At 31.4% G+C, this 25,640-nt stretch overlaps 2 protein-coding genes across 3 annotated transcripts in view; one reads left to right on the top strand and one right to left on the bottom strand.

Moving 5' to 3' along the window:
• LOC134694013 (inositol-trisphosphate 3-kinase homolog) overlaps window positions 1–6,712 on the bottom strand; it is a 76,331-nt gene extending 69,619 nt beyond the window's left edge. Inside the window, exon 1 of one of the 2 annotated variants that reach the window (XM_063555012.1) lies at window positions 6,593–6,712. The gene's annotated coding sequence lies outside the window, so the exon portion shown is untranslated. Of the gene's footprint in view, window positions 1–6,414; window positions 6,476–6,592 lie in introns of those variants that run through there. The other variant, XM_063555013.1, reaches the window with a different exon arrangement.
• A 116-nt stretch (window positions 6,713–6,828) lies between these two features.
• Window positions 6,829–25,640, top strand: part of LOC134694014 (DNA primase small subunit-like) — a 34,057-nt gene continuing 15,245 nt past the window's right edge. The window contains exons 1-6 of the mRNA XM_063555015.1: window positions 6,829–7,007; window positions 14,090–14,247; window positions 14,873–14,979; window positions 18,359–18,432; window positions 21,132–21,268; window positions 21,883–21,941. Of these exons, the coding sequence (XP_063411085.1) occupies window positions 6,887–7,007; window positions 14,090–14,247; window positions 14,873–14,979; window positions 18,359–18,432; window positions 21,132–21,268; window positions 21,883–21,941 (656 nt within the window). The 5' untranslated portion in view covers window positions 6,829–6,886. The remainder of the gene's footprint in view (window positions 7,008–14,089; window positions 14,248–14,872; window positions 14,980–18,358; window positions 18,433–21,131; window positions 21,269–21,882; window positions 21,942–25,640) is intronic.

Genomic DNA, 25,640 nt, shown 5'->3' with positions numbered 1-25,640 from the left:
ATACAGATCTTAAGATTAATATAACCAAAAAGAGTAAAGTTTTAAGCAATAATCATAAATGGTTCTTGAGATATGTAAAAAACCCTCCCCCTTTTTTACAAAATACTCAATAATGAAATTTTGAATCATCACCAAAGAGTATACAGATCTTAAAATTTATATAACAAAGAAGTGGGTAAATTTTAAACAATAATCATAAATCGTTTGAGATATGGCGCGACTTTTTTTTTTTTACAAAATACTCAAAAATTTAATTTTGAAATATCACTATATACTTATCATGGAACCTCATTGATCATTTAGGAAATAAAGCAACAATGTTTCCAGATTTAACTTACCATTTTTCTGAAAGAGAAAAGCTGAAAAAGCAGTCATAGATACCAAAGAGAGAACTAACCTCGAAGAGAGATTGGCATAATCATCATGATCGTTGCAAAAGGCGAAAACGTCAGAAAAGACATTCAACAGTCTATATCATGTATATGCAAATAAGTACTTTCACACTTCTATTTAAAAAGAAGAAAAAAATTGTTAAACATATGAAGTGCAAACTTACTAAGAAAAAACATTGGCGGACCCCCCTTTTTTTTGGCAGATCAATGCATTTAAATGAGGACATATAGTTGGAACCCCTCCCCCCCCCTTTTGTCCTGGGTTGGGAACCCCCCTTTTTAAAATGGCTGGATCCGCCCCTGAAAAATTAGACCACTGCATTTGTTTCGTGACAAAGATTCACATCAGTCATTCAACTGAACAAAATGTGTCAGATACTCTTTTATAACTAGCACAATTAACAGTTTTAACACATAACAATCATGACAATAGGTGTCAAATATATGTTCAGCCTATATACACATGATACATGCAGCAATTTGACCAAAATAAAACAAATACAAAACGTCAAAAGATGGCGACAGAAAACATGTCACACCTTCTATACTGAACCAAAAGACTTTTAACAAATATTTTTGCATGTTGGATTTTGATCAATGTCCTATATCTATACATACTATACATATGTAGATACATGTATCTTTAGACAATTAATGTCAGTCAGCTAAATATGTAATAGAAACCAGCATCTCCAATTAACACTAATGACTCTGTTTCTAGGTCAGTTCTTTTTTCATTTCATGTTGTAGCGTAATAATATATATGTGAGTTCTGTAAATCATCATTTTGCTGCTAGAATCAGTCAAGAAATGGTTCTTCTGCATTTCACTTTTAATGTACATGTCCACATTAATTTCTTCATCAATCAAATCACTGAACATGCTGCAACCTATTTCTATCTATGGGCTATATTGAAGGATGCATGAAGACATATGTTAGCAATGTTTTTGACATATTTGAGCTTATTTTGACCAAATTAATACCAAACTGACTGCTCATTAAGCAAAATATTGTTTCAATATGATGCTTTTACACAGTGATATTGTTTGCCTTAAATTAATGGAGAATAGTATTACAGGCTTTTTCCCCTGGAGAAGAATCCCAATTTGAAAAAAAATGGCTTAAAATTATTCCCAAAAGGACAACTTTTTTCCCAAACAGTGCAGTCTCAGTAGTAATTGTGAATGAATACAAAGTGTCAACTAAAAAACACTAATTTAAACATTTTTCATGCCTAAAATGACTTATATGTGCAGATTTGAGTGTCTATGTATGTAACAATACTGACACTAAGGGGTCTTTTTTCAAATGAGTGTTTACCTCTCTTAAACAGGGGTCGGCAAATTGAAGTTCCAGTCAAATTCATGGTTTATTATAAATTTCCCAATTTGATAAAAACGACGAATAATTTCCCAATAAAAAAGGGTACAGGTAGTTTTGAAAAAAGCCAACAATATAATATCACTGTTTTACAAGTGTTGAAACAACTGTTAAACAACTTTCCAATACATAACAAACTGAAAGGAAGGAAGATACCAAAGGTCACTACATGTCCTTCAATAATAAGCAAAACAAATCCTCACTGTTGGACAATAATTCAGTTATTATATTGTTATATTCAAAATAGCTGTTAATCAAATAAAAGAAAACTTATTGATAGGAAATTCATTATTGAAAAATAATTGATATCTTATTAATCTACTGTCACTCCTTTCACAGTGACATTATACAATGTATAGTATTGCTTTGTAAAATCATTAATTATATTCCAATAACAATTTGTTAGTGATGCTTGGTGCTAATAACATGTGTACTTGATAAATTTGTACTTGTTTCTCGGTTGCAGTGCATTGCATCATGTTACATAGTAATAACAGGCATGACCAAACTGCAGTTTAAATAAATCAAAATTAATGGGTTTGAAAATAAAGTAATGATTATCATGATTATTTAACGTTTATCTCATTTTATAACTGAGAAAAATAAAAATTAAGGAATTATCATGAATATTACTTATAGCATATAACTAATCGCTGTATTTGAATATCAAAAATAAGATAACATGTGACCGAACGACGCATGGTTTAAACAAGTGTGCAGCACGAGTTTAATCCATGGCGGCGTTCGGTTTACAAGTTGTCTTACTTTTCATATTCAAATACGGCATTTAGTTATCCTTTTTATTACAATGGCAAATGGCTTTTTTTTATGAAATTAATGTAGAAAATGTAAGGAACTATATGTTTTTCCAACGCATTGACAATTTGTTTTGATCTGACGTTATCAACATCTTGACAACGCATATACACCTTATCGCTATTTGTCCACCATTCCTGGATATCACACAGGTTCCTGTAAAATTTTGGCGTCATAAAACAAAATATCTGTCCCACAATGGAAAAGTGATTGTTGTATGCGTCAAAAGGTCAAGCAGCCATGTTCGCCGGCCGAGTAGGCTAATAGCAATAAGGTGTATTGTTGTATGACGTGAGAGAGTTAAATAACCCATTTATTTCACATGTGAAATTATCGGTTTTTATTCAAAACTGGGAAAATAATGTAATTCATTGCAACCAATGTAATAAATAATAAAAACTGCCAGTGCCTTTCATTACATTTATGCAGAGTAGTTGCCCCTCTCTCCCCCTAAAAAAAAAGGCAGGATGAGACACTTGCAAAAAAAAAAGTCAGGATGACAATTTATGTAAAAAAAGTCAGGATAAACTAAAAAAAAAGAAAGCAGGACCGGATAGAGTGAAAAATAAAAAGGCAGGACAGAGATTACAACTAAAAAAAATGCAGGACAAAATTTTCATCCTAGCCCCCCCATAAAAATCAAATGGTAGCTCCCTTACAATCATCATGATCATAGCAACTAATACCATTTTGTACAAACTTAAATTTAAAGATACCAAGATATGTACTTTTTGTAAACTTGGTAAAGAAATAGTTGAACACTTATTATTAAAAATGTATTATTTAATGTCCAATAACCTTTCAATTCTTAGTCCTTTTCATAATTTTTAATGAATGGCTATTATTTATTTTGAATTTATTGAACCATAAAACTAATTTTTGACTCTTCACATTGAATAATCCGCGAAGCGGATTATGTAAAATGTGAAGAGTCAAAAATTAGTTTTATGGTTCAATAAAATCAAAATAAATTCTTGCCATTCATTATAAATAAATTTCTTTCAAAAATAAGGCTCAAAGAACTTTTTATATTGTTTATCTTTACAATAACAACGTACACACATGTTGGCGTATGAATACACAACGCCAGAGTGGGCGTGTCGCCATCAAAATTGACAACATTGAAAATAAAACTAATAAATTTAACCAATCAGAAGACAGTTAATACACAAAATTTATTTATTCATAAATAATAACAAGAGTGCACATGTACCATGATAGAAAGATATAAAACAGTTACAGATATATAGTAAATAGATAAAATATACACAAAAAAAATGGTTTGATTTGTCTCAGTAGTTTCAGAAAAGAAGATTTTTGTGAAAGATTACAAAAATTTACCAAAAAATGATAAAAAATTTACTATAAAGGGCAATAACTCTTAAAATAGTGGACTGTCAATTTTGGTCATGCATACTTCCTTTTTGATCTTACTTTAATGAACATTATTGCTGTTTACAGTTTATCACTATCTATAATAATATTCAAGATAACACAAAAAAACGCAAAACTTTCTTTAAAATTACCAATTCAAGGGCATCAAGTTCAGTCGCCATCAACCCAACAATGGGTTGTGGGATTCGTCTGAAAATTTAAGAGAGGATAGATCTTGATCTGATGATCATTTTTACCAATTATCAGATTTGCTCTACATGCTTTAGTTTCAGAGATATATTAAAGTCAAAACCTGCATTTCCCATATGTTCTATTTTTAGCCATGTCGGCCATTTTGGTAGGCAGTTGTGGTCATTGGACATATTTTTTTTAAACAAGATATTCTAGTGATGATTGTGGCCAAGTTTGGTTAAATTTGGGCAATTAGTTTCAGAGAAGAAGATTTTGGTAAAGATAAACAGACAACAATGATGATGATGGACCCCAAGTGATGAGGAAAGCAGCTCATTTGACCTTTCAGGTAGGACAGGTGAGCTAAAAATGCATCATACAATTTGTTGGAATTAAGACCAATGAGTTGATTAGTTTAAAGTATCACTTAATTTCCTATTTTGTTTTGTTCATCTTAGTCATGTTTGTACATGTACATGTTTATAACATACATTTATTTAGCATTTTTGCGCCTGTACCAAGTCAGGAGCCTCTGTTAGTCTTGCATTATTTTAATTTTAGTTTCTTGTGTACAATTTGGAAATTAGTATGGCGATCATTATTACTGAACTAGTATACATTTGTTTAGGGGCCAGCTGAAGGACGCCTCCAGGTGCGGGAATTTCTCGTTACATTGAAGACCTGATTGTGACCTTGTGCTGTTGTTTTTTCTATGGTCAGGTTGTTGTCCCTTTGATACATTCACCATTTCCATTCTCAATTTTATTGTATACATTGTATTATGAAGTCGAAAATCAATATTTCATTTAGATAAAAAATAAAGTGCATTCTAATGCAGAAGGCAAAAAAAACAGTATTTTTTAATGACAAAAATCAAACAAATGTTTTAAGGCAAGTTCCGCAACTTTGTGTCAACTACTCAAAGTACATATTTTCTTTAACTTATCTGTTGGAAAGACGTAATGCAACTGAAAAAATGTGATCAAAGATTGCCTTACGTTTAATGTAAAGTGTTTATTTTTATTATACATATCAATCCATTTTTATTTTTTCCCTGCCAATCTGAGATTTTATATAGCTAATATTGATTAAATACATATATCTTCACTGGTACATCTTCTTATTCTATTTTTTGGGTCATTATATAAATAAAAATAACAAATAGCTAAGAAGATGATGGAGCAGATTGTTTCATGGAGAAAACATTGTTAATTGGGGCGAAGAAAACCAACCTCTGCAACTTTGGTGGATATATGTCTTATTGGCACATTAAACCATACGTCTCTTTAGTATTTTTGTCAAGGAAAGATTTTTAAAATACTTAAAAAAAGTGATCAATTAAACCAATGCAAGCAGACTGCAAATTTATTTCATTATGATTAAAGTTGACTTAAATTGAAACATTCTTATAGGACATGTAGGAAGATCTCACTATTTTGATAGAAAATTGTAAATTATAAATAAATGGTTAAATGAGAGATTTCAATAATTAACAAATTCAAACTTTTCTGTCTTTTTTGAACTAATCATTGTTATTCACACTTTGGTTGAATATAAACCATGGCAAAATTTTTAACAAATAATTAGTCATTAGGTCATGTAGGTAACCAAACTGAAATAGCAGCTGTTCAACTTTTGATTGATTGATTGATTGTTGGCCGCATTAGCACAAAAAGGTTTCAACTTTTGATTAAAATTGAGTTATTTTAATAACTGTAGAATTCTTAAGAGGTATAAAAAATTATCAGCAATTAGAGACCTTTAAATAACAACTGATTACTTTGTACAAACATAGCTTTTCAGGTCTTGTTTACATGATACTTTGAATAAAATATATATTTATCAGTCTAGTGAAATATAAGATTGGAACTCAATACAAATTAATTTTTAGTAATTTGTTTGATATGAAAAAAATGTTACCTGATGAAGCGTTTCTTTTATTTACATTGAATATGACATCATAACTTAAAGAACATCACAGCTAAATCCCTAACAACAGAACCAAAATAGGGAACGTTATGGTATTTTCATTCTTTTATCAACATGTTTGAAAAAGAAGAAAAAAAAATGATACAGACTTCGTCCCCATGCACAGGTTATGCCTGCCTCATAACAATGTGATCTGTCAAAATACTTATCGTGATTTGTGAGAAGTCTAAAATAATCATCAACACCATTATTACTGGTGAAAAAAATAATATGCTTCGTCATATCAGTCTATTTTGTATCTAAAAGAAAACATCATTGCTTCATGTTTACCATAAATCCTCATGAAGATCCCCTTATAAGGACCCTCATATATTGATGCAACTTGTGAAAACTTGTGGTCACAGGGAGACAACTCACTTTTCAAAATGGTTAATGTCATAATGTGGAATAACAGCTTAAAATAAATAAAAGTTTTGATGAAAATCTCAAAGCTGACTATTAAACTAACATTTAAAATTGTATGAAATCTTCTTATTTGTTGCAGTTTTGTGTATTGGCAGTGTTTGTCTTATTTTCTTCACTTGTGGAAATTCTTGCGACCAAATTACGGGAGTCGTAAAAGGAAAATTTATACAAATTAGAAATTTATCAAAGCGGTTTAAAAAAAATCTGTCGTTGCTTATTTTTCGAATATCTAGTATTTCAGTATTTTATATAAGGTAAAATAAAATTATGAAGTCGTAAATCCTAATTTCCGGTAAATAGATTTTGGCGCTAAAATTTGTAAACAAAATTTGATACAATGCCAGGAGAAGAAAAAGAGCACGTTTATGATGCAGCTTCATTGCCAGATTTATTGCCCATTTATTACAAAAGACTTTTTCCTTATGGACCATATTTCAAGTGGCTCAACTATGGCGGTGGTATGTTTTTTTTTCCCACAGGCACTTGTTTTTGTCTGACAATTTTACTGTCTCATCCAAAAAGTTGCAAAATACTCAGTTTGTTGTCAGGCCTCAAAATGGTAGAAGTAGATGTAAGAGTCTGTGACTACAGTCACTCATCTTTAAAATTTTTTAACTTTAACAACGTTCTTGAACTCAAAATTTTGAAATTGCCACCCTGTAGTGAAATTCCATCCAATTCAATTTCTCGGTTAATATGAGGCAGGCATTATCTGTGAATGGGGAAGAAGTCCGTATGATTTTAAAAAAATCAAACATGTCAAAAAGAGAAACGGGAATAACTTAACGTTTCCGATTTTGGTTCTGTTGTCTGTTGTTAGGGATTTTAGTTGTGCATACATGTGAACCTCCCGACGGGAGTACAAAACTCCCGTTTTCAGGGGTCTCCTCCCGTCCTCCCGTTCAGGAGAAAAAACTCCCGTGTATGAAATTTTTCATGAATGAAAATTTTCAGAAGCCATATTTGATAATTTCTTACTACTGTACGGGTGTAATTGACACCTGTGTTAAATTTTACCTGTACATCAAAGAAGATGTATAATTATATGGCTTCACTTGACAGCTTGGTTGTCAAACATACTGGTAATCAACGATGTTCACCTCTTGCTAACTGACATAAGACATAAGACATAAAGCTTTATTTAGAGTCGGTATAAGCAAGCAATTACAAACATAAGCTCTGAATAGCTTTTAAAACAGACATAACAACAAATAAAACAAAACATACATATCGAGTCATGCACACAACATTAAACATATAACAGGTTGGGCTCAAGTCATGAAACATGGGGTGGTCCCAGGTTTGTGGGATGAAGACGTTTTTCTGGGGTCGAAAAACCCCACAAAACTGGGGTAAAAAACTTCGTTCATAGTTTACACATAAACTGTGAAAATGCGCACCATGTCAGCTGTTGTGGTAATTTTTATCCAACATGAACTTTTGTTTACGTTAAGTTGTTTGCCATTGCGATATATATTCTTTTGCGTAAGTCTCCGGATAAATGGGCTTCATAACCGGAAGTGTAAAAATCATGTCATTTATCAATAATATCATATTTCTTTACTTTCTAGACAAATTGTCTTTCTCACTAACTTTGTCGACTAACATTACTCCATCTTGAACAACAATGCATGTGCAGTATGAAACAAAGCTTTCTATTGGTTGATTAATCTTTTGACTTTTGTTAAATTATATGGAGGGCATAATTAACAAAACAATACCAAAAACTGTATTTCATTTTGTATCGGAGATGCCGAAATTATCTCCCTTTGCAAGAATAAGGAATGACTCAAAATGAACTATATTACTGTGTAAGAACAACATAATTAAGTGAAGATGTAAATGAAACTATCTTATGGTGATTTGAAATATAGTTTTTAACTTACTATATATTTTATAGAATACTTTGCTATTCTTATGGAAGAATCATACCTTTTGAGGGAACTTGTTAAAATAGAGATATAAAAGAAATACAAGACATAGCTTCAAATCGTCCATTAAGGCTTTTATGTCGGTCAAATTTGCTAGAAATTTGAGTGTGTGGTTTATATACAATAAACTACATGCTGTCAAATCCTATTATAAGCGAAGGATATTAAAACATAATCATAAAAGGGGATTGATAAATTATATAAGAATAAAAAACATGTTAATAATTTTATTCAAAGAATAGACACAACTCAGTGTTTTTATTTATCTTTATATTATAAACTTTATATATATTCATTACTTATTTTGTAGTTTCTTCAAATGGGGGTGACTGGCTATATCACCCTTGCATGGTCGTTAACAAGCATACTGTTATATTTCTATTATAGCTCTATTTTAACAAGTTCATTTAAAAGGTATAATTCTTCCATAAGAATAGCAAAGTATTCTATAAAATATATAGTAAGTTAAAAACTATATTTCAAATCACCATAAGATAGTTTCATTTACATCTTCACTTAATTATTCTGTTCTTACACAGTAAGATAGTTCATTTTGAGTCATTCCTTATTCTTGCAAAGGGAGATAATTTCGGCATCTCCGATACAAAATGAAATACAGTTTTTGGTATTGTTTTGTTAATTATGCCCTCCATATAATTTAACAAAAGTCAAAAGATTAATCAACCAATAGAAAGCTTTGTTTCATACTGCACATGCATTGTTGTTCAAGATGGAGTAATGTTAGTCGACAAAGTTAGTGAGAAAGACAATTTGTCTAGAAAGTAAAGAAATGATATGATATTATTGATAAATGACATGATTTTTACACTTCCGGTTATGAAGCCCATTTATCCGGAGACTTACGCAAAAGAATATATATCGCAATGGCAAACAACTTAACGTAAACAAAAGTTCATGTTGGATAAAAATTACCACAACAGCTGACATGGTGCGCATTTTCACAGTTTATGTGTAAACTATGAACGAAGTTTTTTACCCCAGTTTTGTGGGGTTTTTCGACCCCAGAAAAACGTCTTCATCCCACAAACCTGGGACCACCCCATGTTTCATGACTTGAGCCCAACCTGTATAAAGCAAGAGTTCAATCAGTATATAAACATGCAGCACAAAAGTTCTTTAAGCATCTTACAAGTTTAACACATACTGGTACATGCAATTATGAGATAAAAACACAAAAGCACAAATGAAATGGTTTGCACATAAAAGCATAAAAGCACATTAAGTTTCTAAAATTAGCACAAAAGCAGCAGAAGCACTATAGTAAAGATATTAGAATAAATTTGCCATGCTGAAAATAAAGCAAACAAAACAAAAAATAATAAGCAGAGATTAACTGGTTTTGCAGGCAAAGCATTGGCATGAGCTGCCAGACCAAGAATTTATCAAGTTCTTGAATTGATTTAAAGATGATTGCTTACGAATCTCATCTGGCAGCTCATTCCAAAGCCTAGCACCTGCATACCTGAAAGATTGTAGGCCATATGCAGTTGTTCTTACATGTGGTAGATCTGCTGTGTTCTGGTATCTGAAAGAGTAAGTGTTTTCCTTTAAGTGAATCAAATCATGGAGATAAACAGGACAATCTTTATTTATAATTCAAAAACGCGACTAAAATTTTGAAAATAAAGCAAACAAAACAAAAAATAATAAGCAGAGATTAACTGGTTTTGCAGGCAAAGCATTGGCATGAGCTGCCAGACCAAGAATTTATCAAGTTCTTGAATTGATTTAAAGATGATTGCTTACGAATCTCATCTGGCAGCTCATTCCAAAGCCTAGCACCTGCATACCTGAAAGATTGTAGGCCATATGCAGTTGTTCTTACATGTGGTAGATCTGCTGTGTTCTGGTATCTGAAAGAGTAAGTGTTTTCCTTTAAGTGAATCAAATCATGGAGATAAACAGGACAATCTTTATTTATAATTCAAAAACGCGACTAAAATTTTTTGAACGATTTTGAGTTCATTAGTTCAATGAAAAATTCGGCAACTATTCCTGATTTTTTTTTTTTATTTAGGCCTACAAAAAAGATATGTGTTTCCGTTTACATCATTTTTGAATAATAGGGTCGGAAGTTCGTAATCCTTTTTTTTTTTTTTTTGACATCGTAAATGAAATCCGGAAAATTATCATGGTTTTTCCAAGTCCGGATCCGTAATTAGATTCAAAAACTGGAAGTGTGCCATTTGCAATGTTTTTGAAGCACCTGCTGTGCAAATTTCTTGGATTTTAACCTATTTGGAATACCTTTTGACATTAATAAAATGTTTTACTGGCTTTCTATGCAAGTAGAAGCAAGAGAGAAAAAATATTATGTCACCTATCAGAAGCCTGTGTCAAAAACGGGGTTGGTTGATACAATTTTTTTTTTTTTGAAGATCCAATAAAAAAGTTAGGGTCGGAGCTAAAAAACAGGGTCAGTAGGGTTATGGGAAACATCAATCTTTTTTTCTCTCGGCCTTATTGAATTTTCTACTTCGTCCCCATATCAAAAGTAAAATCACCAAAATAGTAAACTCTGAGAAAAATTCAAAAGGGAAAGTCTGTAATCAAATGGCAAAATCATATATGAACCCTTTCAAGGCTATACACGGCATATGCCGCGATCACGTACACCGTTCGCCACAAAATTCAACACAAATGTAATACATTACACCTTTTACCTGTTAATTAGCTGAAAACGCAGGTAACCTGATAAAAATTTCAGTTAAATAATTGCCTAACATTACAGTTCATGCTCTCCTGAGCATTTTTCATGCAATAAATTTCTTTGTATCTCATATAATAAAAAAGATACAGCAGTCTGAAAAGGAAAATACTGTTCTAATAAATGAACTAAAAAAAAATGCAGCAGCAGCAGCCATTTTTCTATTTTTTTGTGTAGTGTTGAAAGGGTTAAACACATCAAACAAATGGACAACAACTGTCATATTCCTGACTTGGTACAGGCATTTCAAATGTAGAAAATGGTGGATTGAACCTGGTTTTATAGTGCTAAACCTGTCACTTGTATGACAGTTGCAACCCCACTAAAACTTGATTTTCCATAAATCTAAATGGATTTATCTACACAATGATGTATAACAACACCCACAACATTGTTGTCGAAATCATGTGTAGCGGTCTTATCCAAGTATGTCAACTGTAATTATTAAATTGACCAACACTAGATTGGAAATATAAGACCTACATGTAAACACTGTGAATATGATATTCCCTCATCTTTGAATGTAAATATTCTTGACTTACTTACAGTCTGAAAAAATGTCTGATAAATAAATTGATAATTGCTTCAGAAACATGGTCAAACTGTACATTTAAATAATTTTTCATTCTCCTACATGTCAATGCATGTACATCAATCATTCAAATTTTTACATGTGACCTCCAACATGTCTTTTCGAACAGTCAATTGAAAAGTCAACAGTTTTTGTTATTTTCCTCCCCATGATACGTAACATGTAGCATGGCTGTTACTTCTTTAAAATAATAAATGAACAAAATAGATACAATTCATATTCACAGTTCATTTGATAAAACCCATACTTCATGACTGCAAATACCATTGAATGAACAGAACACATATGGACCATAATTTGGTATTCGGCCTTTGGTTTCTTTTGGTTTCCTTTTTTATAAGTTCTAAAACATTAACTTTTATTCTGTGGGTTGTGTTGGTGTTAGAATAGTATAAATGTAACAATTGAGTTTTTCAAGAAAAAATTAATACATTTTGATTGACCGTTTACGTGACAGGAAACCAAACAGAAAACCAAACAGGAAACCAATCTTTATTTTCTTTATTTTGCACAATATATTTCAAAAGACATAAATGAACACCATTACTAGTGTTACTTGCTTCATGTTAATATTTAAAATCTATTTTCAATGTTAAATTAAAGTTTTTTTTAAACGCAACAGGAAACCATAAGAAACCGAAAGCATTTTTTAAGCTTTATTTTATTGCAAAATCTGCTTAAAATAATCTGAACAGTATACTTTTTCTTAAAATCCATCTTTAATGTAACAGTATTATAAAACTCCTAAATATGTGCTTGTTTTGAAAACAATTAGTACAATTTATTCAGAAATTTCCATTTTTTCTTCATTGATACAGGATACCATAATCGTTGTATCTTGATGTTTAAGCCAAAAAAATGTATTTATATTTGGTTTTGAAATTCCAGTTATATACAATTTATTTCAAATCATTGGCAATGTAACATTCTTTAAATCCAGTAAAGAAAAAAACTTTTAACTTGGAATTAAAATCGTGACCTGTACACCATCTACATGGTTTCCACATTTTAACCTACTTTAGTGGGCTAAAATCAATAAAGTACTTCCTTTCAAGTCATGCATGGTAAAAGTTTACTTCTCCTTTGACAAGTTTATTGCGTTTCTGAAAAGTGTTTGCAGAACATGAATAAAAAATAATAATTAAAAATTGTGACAAAGATGCCAACTTTGTACATTCCAAGTGTAACGGTATATTAACATGTATTTTTTATTAAATTATATTTATTCACCTAAAATATCCAGTAATATTTACTGCTAAAGTTAAATCAATCCAACGAGCATTGGTACAATGATAAGAGACGTAATTTTGATTGATTTTTCCAAGGACTCTTCACATCGTTATCGGGAAACAAAGTGTGTTCTAACGTCTGTCAAGTCATTGTGCATTTATTTTCACACAGGATTGTATGTAACATTATGCACATAGGAAAAATAACAGACCACCGGCGCAATCTCTTTGACAATCGTATTTCCCTCTTTTAAACAAGACGAAACAAGTCTCCAGATTATGTTTGTTAACATCCCGTTGGAAACAAAAACAATGTTTAGACTTAGTATTTCATACATCCGGCCGTAATGGCGTGATCACATGTTAGTCACATGTTTCACGTATGACCGGAAATGAATAGACAAACAATTTTTATTAATAAAAAGGAAATAACTGGACTTCTGTTTCGTGTGAAATGTAACTCATAACGATAACGTCATTTTCTAACTTAATTATTACGAAGAACAGAACTAGAATGTAAATCCTCTCTGATTTACCTGTTTGAACATCTCGCGAGAGCTCATATTTGCATATTGTTATAAAGAATTCTATTCCAACAAAGCAGATTACATCATCTAAAATTTGCGTTACGAAATCGGACTCTGAAGTAACGCAACTGTTCTTACACCTGCTACAGAAATACTTATAATTCTCTGCATTTTCTTCAGACTATTCTTATTGGTCGATGTTCTTTATTATTTGAAAGCAAAAGTTACAAATCTGTCGGTGAGGATTATCTATAAATCAGTCAGCGTTATGCACTTCGGAAGCAGAAAGTAACGCGAGAAACGACACAAAAATACGGTCGTATAATCTTTGAAATTTGTTAATTTCAATTTTTTTTCAAGGGAAGAGTAGCATACACTTGTATGTTGATAAAAATAGGCTTCTTTAGATGTTGTTATGACTTTTCTTACAGTAATACACATTTTTATCACTTTTCTATAGTTATAGGAAACGAGCCCAATAGCAAATTATGGTCCATATAAGTAATTTAATTTTATTTCTTTTCTGTTTACAGTGCCAAAGAACTATTTTTGCAATAGAGAATTTTCCTTCACATTGAAGGATGATGTTTATATTAGATACCAGTCATTCAGTGATCAGCAAGAACTGGAGAAAGAAGTACAGAAAAGATGTCCATACAAAATAGATATAGGTGCTGTATTTACACATAGGGTATGTATTAGTGCTGAGTGAATTAGAATTAAAAAAAAATGTCTGTGCAAGATGAAAGAAAATCAGGAAAAAATTTAAGTACAATAAAGCTTGTAAATTATACACAGGGTACATGTATCAAGTTGTATCTATTTTTGTAGACAACATAATAATTTAGTAGATAAATTGGTGTTGCTTTCACATATTAAAAGGTTCTAAACATGTACAGTAAAGCAACTGATTTTTACAAGCAATTTACATATATTAACATTATAATGTTGGCTAACTGTTTTCACTTTCCTTTTCCAATCCGCAGAAAACAATATTATTACAATGTCATTGCAGTGTCACAGAAATGTTAAGCTTCAGATTTAAGCTAAACATTTTTTCTCGTATAACATCCATTTGTTAAAAACTGTTGATTTTGTTGAATAACTATAACAATGACTGAAATCATCAATTGAAACAGAAAACTTAACACAGATTCCAGGATTAAAAATTTGTATGTCAGCTGACATCAGTGATTCTCAGTTAAGAAATTTAAAAAGGACCAAATGAATAACAAAGAGGAAGAGCATTAAAGAACCCAAAATTCTGATATTTTTTAATTTAACAAGGATTAATTAATTATAATTTAATGTTTCAGCCTAAAGACCATAAAACAGTGAAGCCCGCAGCATTTCAAGCTCAAGAGAAAGAACTAGTGTTTGATATAGATATGACTGATTATGATGATGTTAGATTTTGTTGTTCGTGAGTACTTGTTAGCATGGTTAGGTAAATTTAGGAGGATCAGAATGGAGTTTATTGAATATAGAATAGTTGGTTGAAAAACCGGCCTGAAAAGAATATAACCATTCTGGACAGACATTTGTTAATAAGGATTAAGAGATGTGGTGCCCTTTAAAAATTGAATAGAAAACATTTGATTTTTTTTTAAAAAGAAAAATATATTGAGAAAACTTCACTTTTACTTCAAATTCTACTTCTGAAGAATTGTACATGTTTTGAGAGATTTAGATACATTGCCACTAAGTGTATAGTAAAAGTGTTAAATTTGCTTAGAATAAACAAATAAAATCAAATAAAATCTACACTGTAACTCACAGTTGTCAAAACATTTGAAATTCAAAATTTGACAATAAAAGGAAATGAATAAAAATTAAAAATTACTGACCTATTGACCTAATTTTTAGCTCACCTGACCTAAAAGGTCAAGTGAGCTTTTCTCATCACTTGGCGTCCGTTGTCGTCCGTCGTCTGTAAACTTTTACAAAAATCTACTCCTCTGAAACTACTGGGCCAAATTTAACCAAACTTGGCCACAATCATCATTGGGGTATTTAGTTTAAAAATTGTGTGGTGTGACCCAGCAAACCAACCAACATGGCTGTAATGGCTAAAAATAGAACATAGAGTAAAAAAAGGATTTTGGCTTATAAGGCCAGACTTTTTTTATTATCTGTTTAACGAGATCCGCCGACTCCACATTGTCTGATTTCAGAATAAAAATAAAAGTAGTGCTTGCTACTTTTATTTTTATTTTTTCCGCCGACTGTAACGAAATCCTCAAAAAAAAAAAAAAGTACGAGTTCGGGTCTGCGATTATTAATTTATCTCTTGTCGCATGGTCAAACAAAACGGCGACTTCCGGGAAGGGACCGTTTTTTTACATTAAACTTTAAGTCCGATCACTAGAGAGAAGTATTCACTCAAATTTGTTAAGTGTAAATAGAGATGAGGCAATCGGGGTCATGTTGTCCAATGAGTTACCGGAAGATGTTGGCATCAGCCGCATTATAACCAACGAGGCAGTTGAACCTGACATGCCAGTCAACGTTTTGGAAGAGTTTGGTTTTATGTTTTTCCTTTGAAGTAGTATCATAGTATGCATATTAAAATATTATCAAAGATATCAATTAAAATCAATAATGCTTTTTGAATTTTGTGTATGGATGGGACCAAATCATTTGAAAAACCACTTTTTTTATTCACGTTCACCCCCTTTCACCTTCGCACCCTACAGGAGGGGGAGGACAGGGGGGTACCCTTCTCCCACCCCATTTCTCCTTTCTCCTACCCCCGTTCTCCTTTCTCCCATTAGAATAAAACATCTCCTTTTGATATTTTTTCTTGAAATATTAGATCATTTTTTAAAAGGAGAGATATTTTATTTTTTCTCCTTTCTTCAACTTTTTCTCCTTTCTCCCAGCCTTCCTCTTCTTTCTCCTACCCCCTTTCTCCTTTCTCTCACCCTCTTTCTCCTTTCTCCTATCCCCTTTCTCCCTGTCTCCCTTACCCCTGTCCTCCACCTCCTACAGTACACGTTTGCACCCTACACCGGAATAAAATATAAAAATAAAACTTAGGAAACTCAAGCTGGTAGCCCAGACCAAATTATTCCTAAATGATGTTTGTATTTTGAACTAAATTTTATCAAAATTTTAGTAGCCCAGCTCACAATCTAGAGGTCTGTTTTCTTCCATTGTTCTTGTATTTTGATAAATTCTTAAAAAAAAAAAAAAAAAGGGCACTTAGATTGGTTTTATTTTTATTTTTAGTGTCGACTGGACCAATTTTGCACTTTTTTTTTTTTTTTTTTTTCGTCCCCTCGACCCGATTTTTTTACAAATTTTCTCGTTAAACAGATAATAAAAAAAGTCTGGCCTAACTCTGACACCAAAGCATTTAGAGCAATTCTGACAGGGGGTTAAATTGTCATTTAGGTCAAGATCTATCTGCCTTGAAATTTTCAGACAAATTGGACAACCCGTTATTGGGTTGCTGCCCTGAAATTAGTATTTTTAAGGAAATTTTGCAGATTTTGGTTATTATCTTGAATACTATTATAGATAGAGATAAACTGTAAACAGCAATAATGTTCAGCAAAGTAAAATCTACAAATAAGTTATTATGACCAAAATGGTCAGTTGATCCCTTTCCTTCATTAATTTTTTTTTTTGCATACTTGATTCGCAAAGGATTTTTTTTAATAAAATGCCAAAAATATGCTTCAAAGTATAAAAGCATTGCAAAATACAACTATTTCATCAAATAAATTTAAGTCAGATATTCCTATGATATTCCTTTTCATATTGGATACTAATTTTATTAAGTCTACTGCAGACACTTTGTAGTCAAAGCGTTTCAATTGAGGTAATACACAGGCGTCAAAAGGCGACATTATGGAGTAAAGGGGGTGGCGTCAAAAGGCGTCATTATGGAGGAAAGGGTTAAGGAGTTATTGCCCTTGAATTTATAGTCTATTTTTAACCATTTTTCAAAAATTTTAGGATTCTTTTACAAAAATCTTCTACTTTGAAACTGCTGGGCCAAATTTAACCAAACTTGGCCACAATCATCAATTGGGTATTTAGTTTAAAAATTGTGTGGCGTGATCTGGCCAACCAACCAAGATGGCCGCCATGGCTAAAAATAGAACATAGGGGTAAAATGTAGATTTTGGCTTATAACTCTGACACCAAAGCATTTAGAGCAATTCTGACTAGGGATTAGATTGTTTATTAGGTCAAGACCTATCCGCCCTGAAATTTTGAGACAAATCGGATAACTAGTTGTTGGGTTGCTGCCCCTGAATTAGTCATTTTAAGGAAATCTTGCAGATTTTGGTTATTATTTTAAATGTTATTTTAGATAGAGATAAAATGTAAACAGCAAAAATGTCCAGCAAAGTAAGATCTACCAATAAATCAGCTTGAACAAAATGGTCAGTTGCCCCCTTTAGGAGTTACTGCCCTTTATAGTCAATTTTTAACAATTTTCATAATTTTTTGTAAATTTTCACAAAATACTTCCCACTGTAATTATTTGGCCAAGTTCATTATAGATAATTATAGCAAAAGAATGTTCAGTAAATAAAGATCTAAAACACATCACCATCACCAAAACACAATTTTGTCATGAATTTATCTGTGTCTATTGTTTAATTTGCACATAGACCAAGGTGAGCAACACAGGCTCTTTAGAGCCTCTAGTTTAAAAGGATGTAACTGGAACCACACATATATTTCTATGGACTCTGTTACATTAAACTCCATATATTTATTAATTTTTTTTTTCAGTCGCATTAAATTCCATATATTTTTTGTAAAATATATTTCATTTTTTTCAGAGGAGCAGATATTTGTCCCAAATGCTGGCCATTGATGCAGATTGCCATAAAAATTGTAAACCGAGCATTAAGAGGTGAGTTTATTCACTAAGTATTTTCTGTAGATCAGCTGGACCAGTTTCTACTAATAGAAATGCTTGACTTTCTAAAATAATGACAATATTATTGTCTCACTGAGGTTGAAGATGTGAGAAGTTTAATAGTCTGGCACAATTGTTCAAGTTTATGACAAAACTAACATTGATGTATCTCAGTGTTCAAAGAGTTGAAGAATTTAAAAGAATTAACTGGTTTGAGGCCAGAGAGGGGAGTGTTTGAATGATAGTTACCATTATTGGACCTAAATGTACAAATGATGTATTAAATGAATTCCATATTTTATAGTTGAAATCTGAAAAAAGTATCATCTCAGATACTGCAACCTTTAGGAAATGTTTTTCATATATATGTACATGATAAATGTTGTCATCTAATTTCGTTTTGATAATCTGAAAGAATTTTTATCCTCACAATGAATAGTAATAAATCCTTCTCTAAATTATCCAATTGTTTGGCCAAGGAAACATGATATAGAGCACATGGTTTTTAAGTAAGATATGTTATTTAATTTGTTATTAAAAACATGTTACAAGATCTGCCATATTTTTTGGTCCTAAAAACTGACATACCTGCCCTATTTAAATTGAATATTTGATGCAAATTGTAATGTACATGTAAATTAAAAGAAGTTAAAGCTAAATTTTGAAAAATAGGCATAATCTATAATGCATTATGAAAATAGGCATTAATCATAAGTACTTATTGAAAATTAGCTAAAGATAAGGTCAAGATTTATCCATGAATTTTAAGACTCTGGCAATTTAAAGCTTGTTTATTGATAATTAGCTCTTGTTGACAGTATGTTGTCCCCCAGTTGTCGTTTTGGTTATTTAAAACTGGTATCTACTGTTTTTAGTAACCACTCTGTCAAATTAATACCTTTTTGATAGGCCATATAAAATTATATGTGTGGTTCCACCGTTCCAGTTACATTTAAAAAAAAGTTAAGGGTACATGGGGAAAGTATGTAGGTTTTTTTTCATTTTTTTAGCTCACCTGGCCCGAAGGGCCAAGTGAGCTTTTCCCATCACTTTGCGTCCGGCGTCCGGCGTCGTTGTTAACTTTTACAAAAATCTTCTCTGAAACTACTAGGCCAAATTGAACCAAACTTGGCCACAATCATCATTGGGGTATCTAGTTTAAAAAATGTGTGGCGTGACCCGGTCAACCAACCAAGATGGCCGCCACGGCTAAAAATAGAACATAGGGGTAAAATGCAGTTTTTGGCTTATAACTCAAAAACCAAAGCATTTAGAGCAAATCTGACATTGGGTAAAAATGTTAATCAGGTCAAGATCTATCTGCCCTGAAATTTTCAGATGAATCGGTCAACCCATTGTTGGGTTGCTGCCCCTGAATTGGTAATTTTGTGGAAATTTTGCAGTTTTTGGTTATTATCTTGAATATTATTATAGATAGAGATAAACTGTAAACAGCAATAATGTTTAGCAAAGTAGGATTTACAAATAAGTCAACATGACCGAAATGGTCAGTTGACCCGTTTAGGAGTTATTGCCCTTTATAGTCAATTTTTAACCATTTTTCGTAAATCTTAGTTATCTTTTAAAAAAATCTTCTCCTCTGAAACTACGGGGCCAAATTAATCCAGACTTGGCAATAATCATCTTTGGGGTATCTAGTTTTAAAAATCTGTCCGGTGACCCGACTTTCAAATCAAGATGGCCGCCACAGCTAAAAATAGAACATAGGGGTAAAATGCAGTTTTTGGCTTATAACTAAAAAACCAAAGCATTTAGAGCAAATCCAACACGGGGGTAAAATTATTAATCAGATCAAGATCTATCTGCCCTATAATTTTCAGATGAATCTGACAACCCATTGTTGGGATGCTGCCCCTGAATCGGTAATCTTAAGGAAATTTTGCTGTTTTTGGTTATTATCTTAAATTTTATTATAGATAGAGATAAACTGTAAACAGCAATTATGTTCAGCAAAGTAAGATTTACAAATAAGTCAACATGACCGAAATGGTCAATTGACCCCCTAAGGAGTTATTGTCCTTTATAGTCAATTTTTAACAATTTTCATAAAATTTGTAAATTTTTAATAACATTTTCCACTGAAACTACTGAGCCAAGTTCATTATAGATAGAGATAAATGTAAGCAGCAAGACTAGTAAAGTAAGATTTACAAACACATCACCATCACCAAAACACAATTTTGTCATGAATCCATCTGCCTCCGTTGTTTAATATTCACATAGACCAAGGTGAGCGACACAGGCTCTTTGGAGCCTCTAGTTTTCTCTTAAATTTGAGTCTATGGGAGTAACATTATGACTTTCAACAGTGCTTAAAGAAAAATAACCAAAAAATATTTAGGGTAGGCTTTTTTTTTAAACTAAAAAGTAGGGTAACTGGAATCACACATATATATTTTTATTTGGCCATACCTAATTTGAACCAACTGATTAAGCAATTGATATATGCCTTGACTTTTGTAAACAGAAACATGGTTTAATCCTCTTGATATCCGCTATAAATGGCTCATCATGAGAAAAGGATCTGGGAAATGGGAAAATAAAGTTTGTTTACGGTACTGATAAATTTAAGAACTCCCTTTCCACATGTACTACAATTATCATATAATACAGGACTTTGTACGAAAATTTTCTTCTGAAAAGAACATTATAATTGACTTTTTGTGTTGTAGAGGATTTTGGTTTTAAGCACCTGTTTTGGGTATACTCCGGTAGACGTGGTATCCATTGCTGGGTATGTGATGAAACAGCTAGGAAACTTTCACAGACAGGAAGATCAGCCATTGCTGAATATTTGAGTATTGTCAAGGTAATGTAATGACACTTAAGGAAAAATTAGAGCATGAAAAGATATAAGAAGATGTGGTATAAGTGCCAATGAGAAAACTCTCCATCCAAGTCGCAATTTATAAAAGTAAACCATTATACAGTCTACATTACTGAGCCCTTGCTCACACTAAGGTATGATTGCTAGTAAAACAAATATTCACAGTAGACTATTGACTTGGACTTAAGCAAATATAGGTCATTCTACGGCCTTTTACAATAAGCATGACCACCACAACATAAACAAAGGGCATAAATGGTCCATGCATAAAAAATTTGCTAAATTATTCGAATGAAGAATATCTTTATAACTACCATGACTACCAGAAAGCCATTATCTTCCAATGCTTTATATGGTTTGAATTGTCAGTTGACTTCAAAAGGATTTCAAACATGGATATTTTGCAAGGTGAGCGCTACAGGCTCCTTGGAGACTCTTGTTCTTATTTGACTATTTTATTGAAAACACAAATGTATATAATTTCTTACTTTCCTTGGATACTGTTAAATCTAAAGGGAGTACCCATCTTTTCCAGAGATATACTTTTTAAACTTTATGAATATGTCTCTGTGAAATTCATATTTGTATCATTTCAGGGTGGAGAAAACCAAATAAAGAAAGTAGCTTTAGAAAGTCCCATTCATCCCTCAATAAGGTAAATTAATAATGGTCGAAATCTTATCAAATATCAAAAAATAAAGATGTGGTATGATTGCCAATGAGACAACTCTCCACAAGAGACCAAAATGACACAGACATTAACAACTATAGGTCACAGATCAGTCTTCAACAATGAGAAAAGCCCATACAGCATATAGTCAGTCAAAAGTCAATTAAACCATATACATAGCAGTCAGAGCTCTGACATAAACAAGTCAGAATAAAATGACTTCCATAGGTCAGATATAATTTGATGTAAGTGTTGTCTCCCTTCTTGCACTCAACAGAATATGACTTGTACAGGTCAGTTTATGTCAGACTTTAATTTATCATAAAATGACTTCCACAGGTCAGCTTTTGCACGAAATATTGTGACTTAATATCGTCATATTCTAATTAGATTTATGTCCCTTTTTGATGCATTTTGACTTAGAGAAGTCATTTTTTGTTCTGACTTGAAGCAGTCATTACTACCACTTTGTTATCAATCTCCATAAAAATATAGTGATTACTTGTTTCCAGTCAAAGAGTTTAAAAGTGGGGCTCATCAAACCTTCTTCTTTCCAGAATCTTAACATAAAATATTTATCTCATTATATTTAATCATTTCAAAATACAAACAAAAACCAGGGGAGAAAAAATGGATCATACAATTTTCTGTCAATATCAAAAGATTTACAAAATACAATATTGGATACATTTACTAGTACCATGACAATACCTTCAATCTTCCAAGGAAAAAATAAAGGATCTATTCTCATCCACCTTTAGCTAAATTTATCAAGAGCAAAACATTTATTATTTTAATATTTCATTGAGGTAAATACTGCTGTGCTAACTGACTCAAACAAGTCACTCAAAACTAAACTTATTTCAACCAAGTCTAGTTCTGTCATATTGATTTAAAAATGTATTGGAAAGCCAGATATAGCACAGAGGAAATAAGGTCCCCTCAAGTCACAATGAGGACTATAAAAAAAATATTTGGTGTATTCAATATTTAAATGCATTTTCTTTTAAACAAGTCAAATCATGTTTTGACTTTTAACAGTCAGTCCAAAACTAATTGTATTGCAATTTTTAGAGTGGGGCACTGACATATGATATTAAATGAAAGTATGGGAACGTCACAATATAGGAAATGTATCTTAAGATCCCCTAAAATAAATAACCATTTGACTAAATTGTTTCTAAACATTTATCAAATAATAAATTCGCAGATTCAGAAGCAGGGCTTAAAGGAACTCATTAATATTGTACACCTATCATTGATTTGAAAATTTGTTCTGCAATCTGACTTTAACAGGTCAAATCATGTTCAGGCAAATTGACTTTAACAGGTCAAATAAGCATGTTCAGACAAATTGACTTAAACAGGTCAAATCATGTTCTTACTTAAAAAAATCAGTCAAAAGCTAAGTTTATGGAAATTTTGAATTTTTTAAGTCAGGCATTGCCATACATGTATGATATTAATGTTATGTATGGAAGAGTCAGATAAAAGACACGTAAACTACATGCAAGATCCTCTAAGATAAATGACCATTTGATTTAATTGTTTCTTAAAAAACTTATTAATAAATAAACTCAACAGTGGCAGATTCAGAAGGGGGCTAAGACTAAGAGGAAGATCACTTAGCTTTGATTTGAAATTTTGTTCTTCAAACTGACTTGAACAGGTCAAATCATGTTCTGACTTAAAAAGAGTCCGTCAAAAACTAAATGGTTTGCAAAGTTCTGTAATAGTCGGGCATTATCATGATTGTGATGTAATAGTTAGAATGTATGGATACAAGTAGGAAAAAAAATCACAAATATTAAGTCACAATTGTAAGAACTATATAAAAGATAATTTGGTATATTTTTGATATCTTAATTTTTCATTGAGGTAAATCCTGTAAGTGCAAACTGACTTGAACAAGTCACATTATGTTCTGACTTCAAGGAGTCAGTAAAATACTATACTTTAATTAAGTATTGCAACTTTAAGTCTGGGATTGTCATATGCATTTAAGAATGTATAAGAAACTCAGATAAAAGACACCCAATAATAAAGTCACAAAAATGTGGACTATAAAAAAGTGTATGGTATACTAGTATTTAAAATTCAAATATATTTTGTTAACAAATTTCTTCAAATTATCTTAAAAAATTTATTATATTTCTGTATTTTCATGACTATTTTCTGTTAAATTAATGTTTGGAACTTTTGGTTTTAAAAAAAAACATTATTTTAAAAACCATTTGACTGAATTGTTTCTTAAAAAAAAATCAATCTTATTAAAATAAGTTCTCATCACTTGCTCCTCGATTTTTTATATGTCGCCGTGTGCGACATATAAAAAATCAAGGAGCAAGTAATGAGAACTTATTTGAATAAGATTGAAAAAAATAATGAATTAATTAACTCTACAGTAGCAGATTCAGATATGGAGGGGGCTTAAAGAAAGAAGACCAAGTTTTGATTGGACATTTTTTCCCTGTCAACTGACTTTAACAGTTCAAATCGTGTTCTGACTTCAAAGAGTCAGTCCCAACTAAACTTATTTCAACTTTATAGTCTAGTTTTTTCATATTGATTTAAAAATGTACGGAAAAGCCAGATAAAAGACAGAGGAAATAAGGTCCCCATACGGCTCAATAATGAGGACTATAAAAAAGTTTATTTTGCATATTCAATATTTAAATGTATAATTTGAAAATTATGTTGAGTCAGTCAAAAACTTCACTTTAGCTTATTAGTACAACTTTTTAGTCTGGCATTGTCATATGCATTTAAGAATGTATTGGAAAATCAGATAAAAGACACCCAATAATAAAGTCACAATAACAAGGACTATAAAAAAATGTCTTTGGTATATTTTATATACAAATATATTTTGTTTACAAATTTCATCAAATCATCTTGAAATTATTATTATATTTCTGTATTTTCATGACCTTTCTTTTCTGGTAAGTTAACACATGGAACTTTTGGTTGTAAAATAAATTATTTTTAACCATTTGACTGAATCGTTTCTAATAAACCTATCAATTAATTAACCCAACAGTAGCAGATTCAGATAAGGGGAAAAAGGGGGGGGGGGGGATAGTTTTCATTGGATTTAATTTATCTCTGTAAACTGACTTTTACAGGTCAAATTCATGTTCTGACTTCAAAGAGTCAGTCAAAACTAAACTTATTTCAACTTAATTAAGTCTAGGATTTTCATATTGATTTTAAAATGTATGGGAAACCAGATAAAAGACTGACGAAATAAGGTCCCCTAAAGTCACAATAACAAGGACTATAAAAAAATGTATTTGGTATATTTTATATTTAAATGTATTTTGTTAACAAATTATATCAAATTAATATCTTAAAAAATTATTCTATTTCTGCATTTTCATGAATTTTTTACATATAGAACTTATAGTTGTAAAAAAAATATACTAAAAACCATTTGACTGAATTGTTTCTAAAAAAAAATTATCAATTAATTAAAATCAACAGTAGCAGATTCAGATAAAGAAAAAGGGGGATGCTAAGATGAAGAAACCTAGTTTAATTGGATTTTCCCCCCTGTAAACTGACTTTATCAGGTCAAATCATGTTCTGACTTCAAAGAGTCTGTCAAAACTAAACTAATTTCAACTTTTAAGGCCAGGATTTTCATATTGATTTAAAAATGATGGAACATTTTTATTTGATATA

This window comes from Mytilus trossulus, chromosome 13 (genome assembly GCF_036588685.1).
Source record: "Mytilus trossulus isolate FHL-02 chromosome 13, PNRI_Mtr1.1.1.hap1, whole genome shotgun sequence".
NCBI classification, from domain to species: domain Eukaryota; kingdom Metazoa; phylum Mollusca; class Bivalvia; order Mytilida; family Mytilidae; genus Mytilus; species Mytilus trossulus.
The sequence above is the reverse complement of the archived record's forward strand: the minus strand, read 5'-3'. Positions and strand labels throughout refer to the sequence as shown.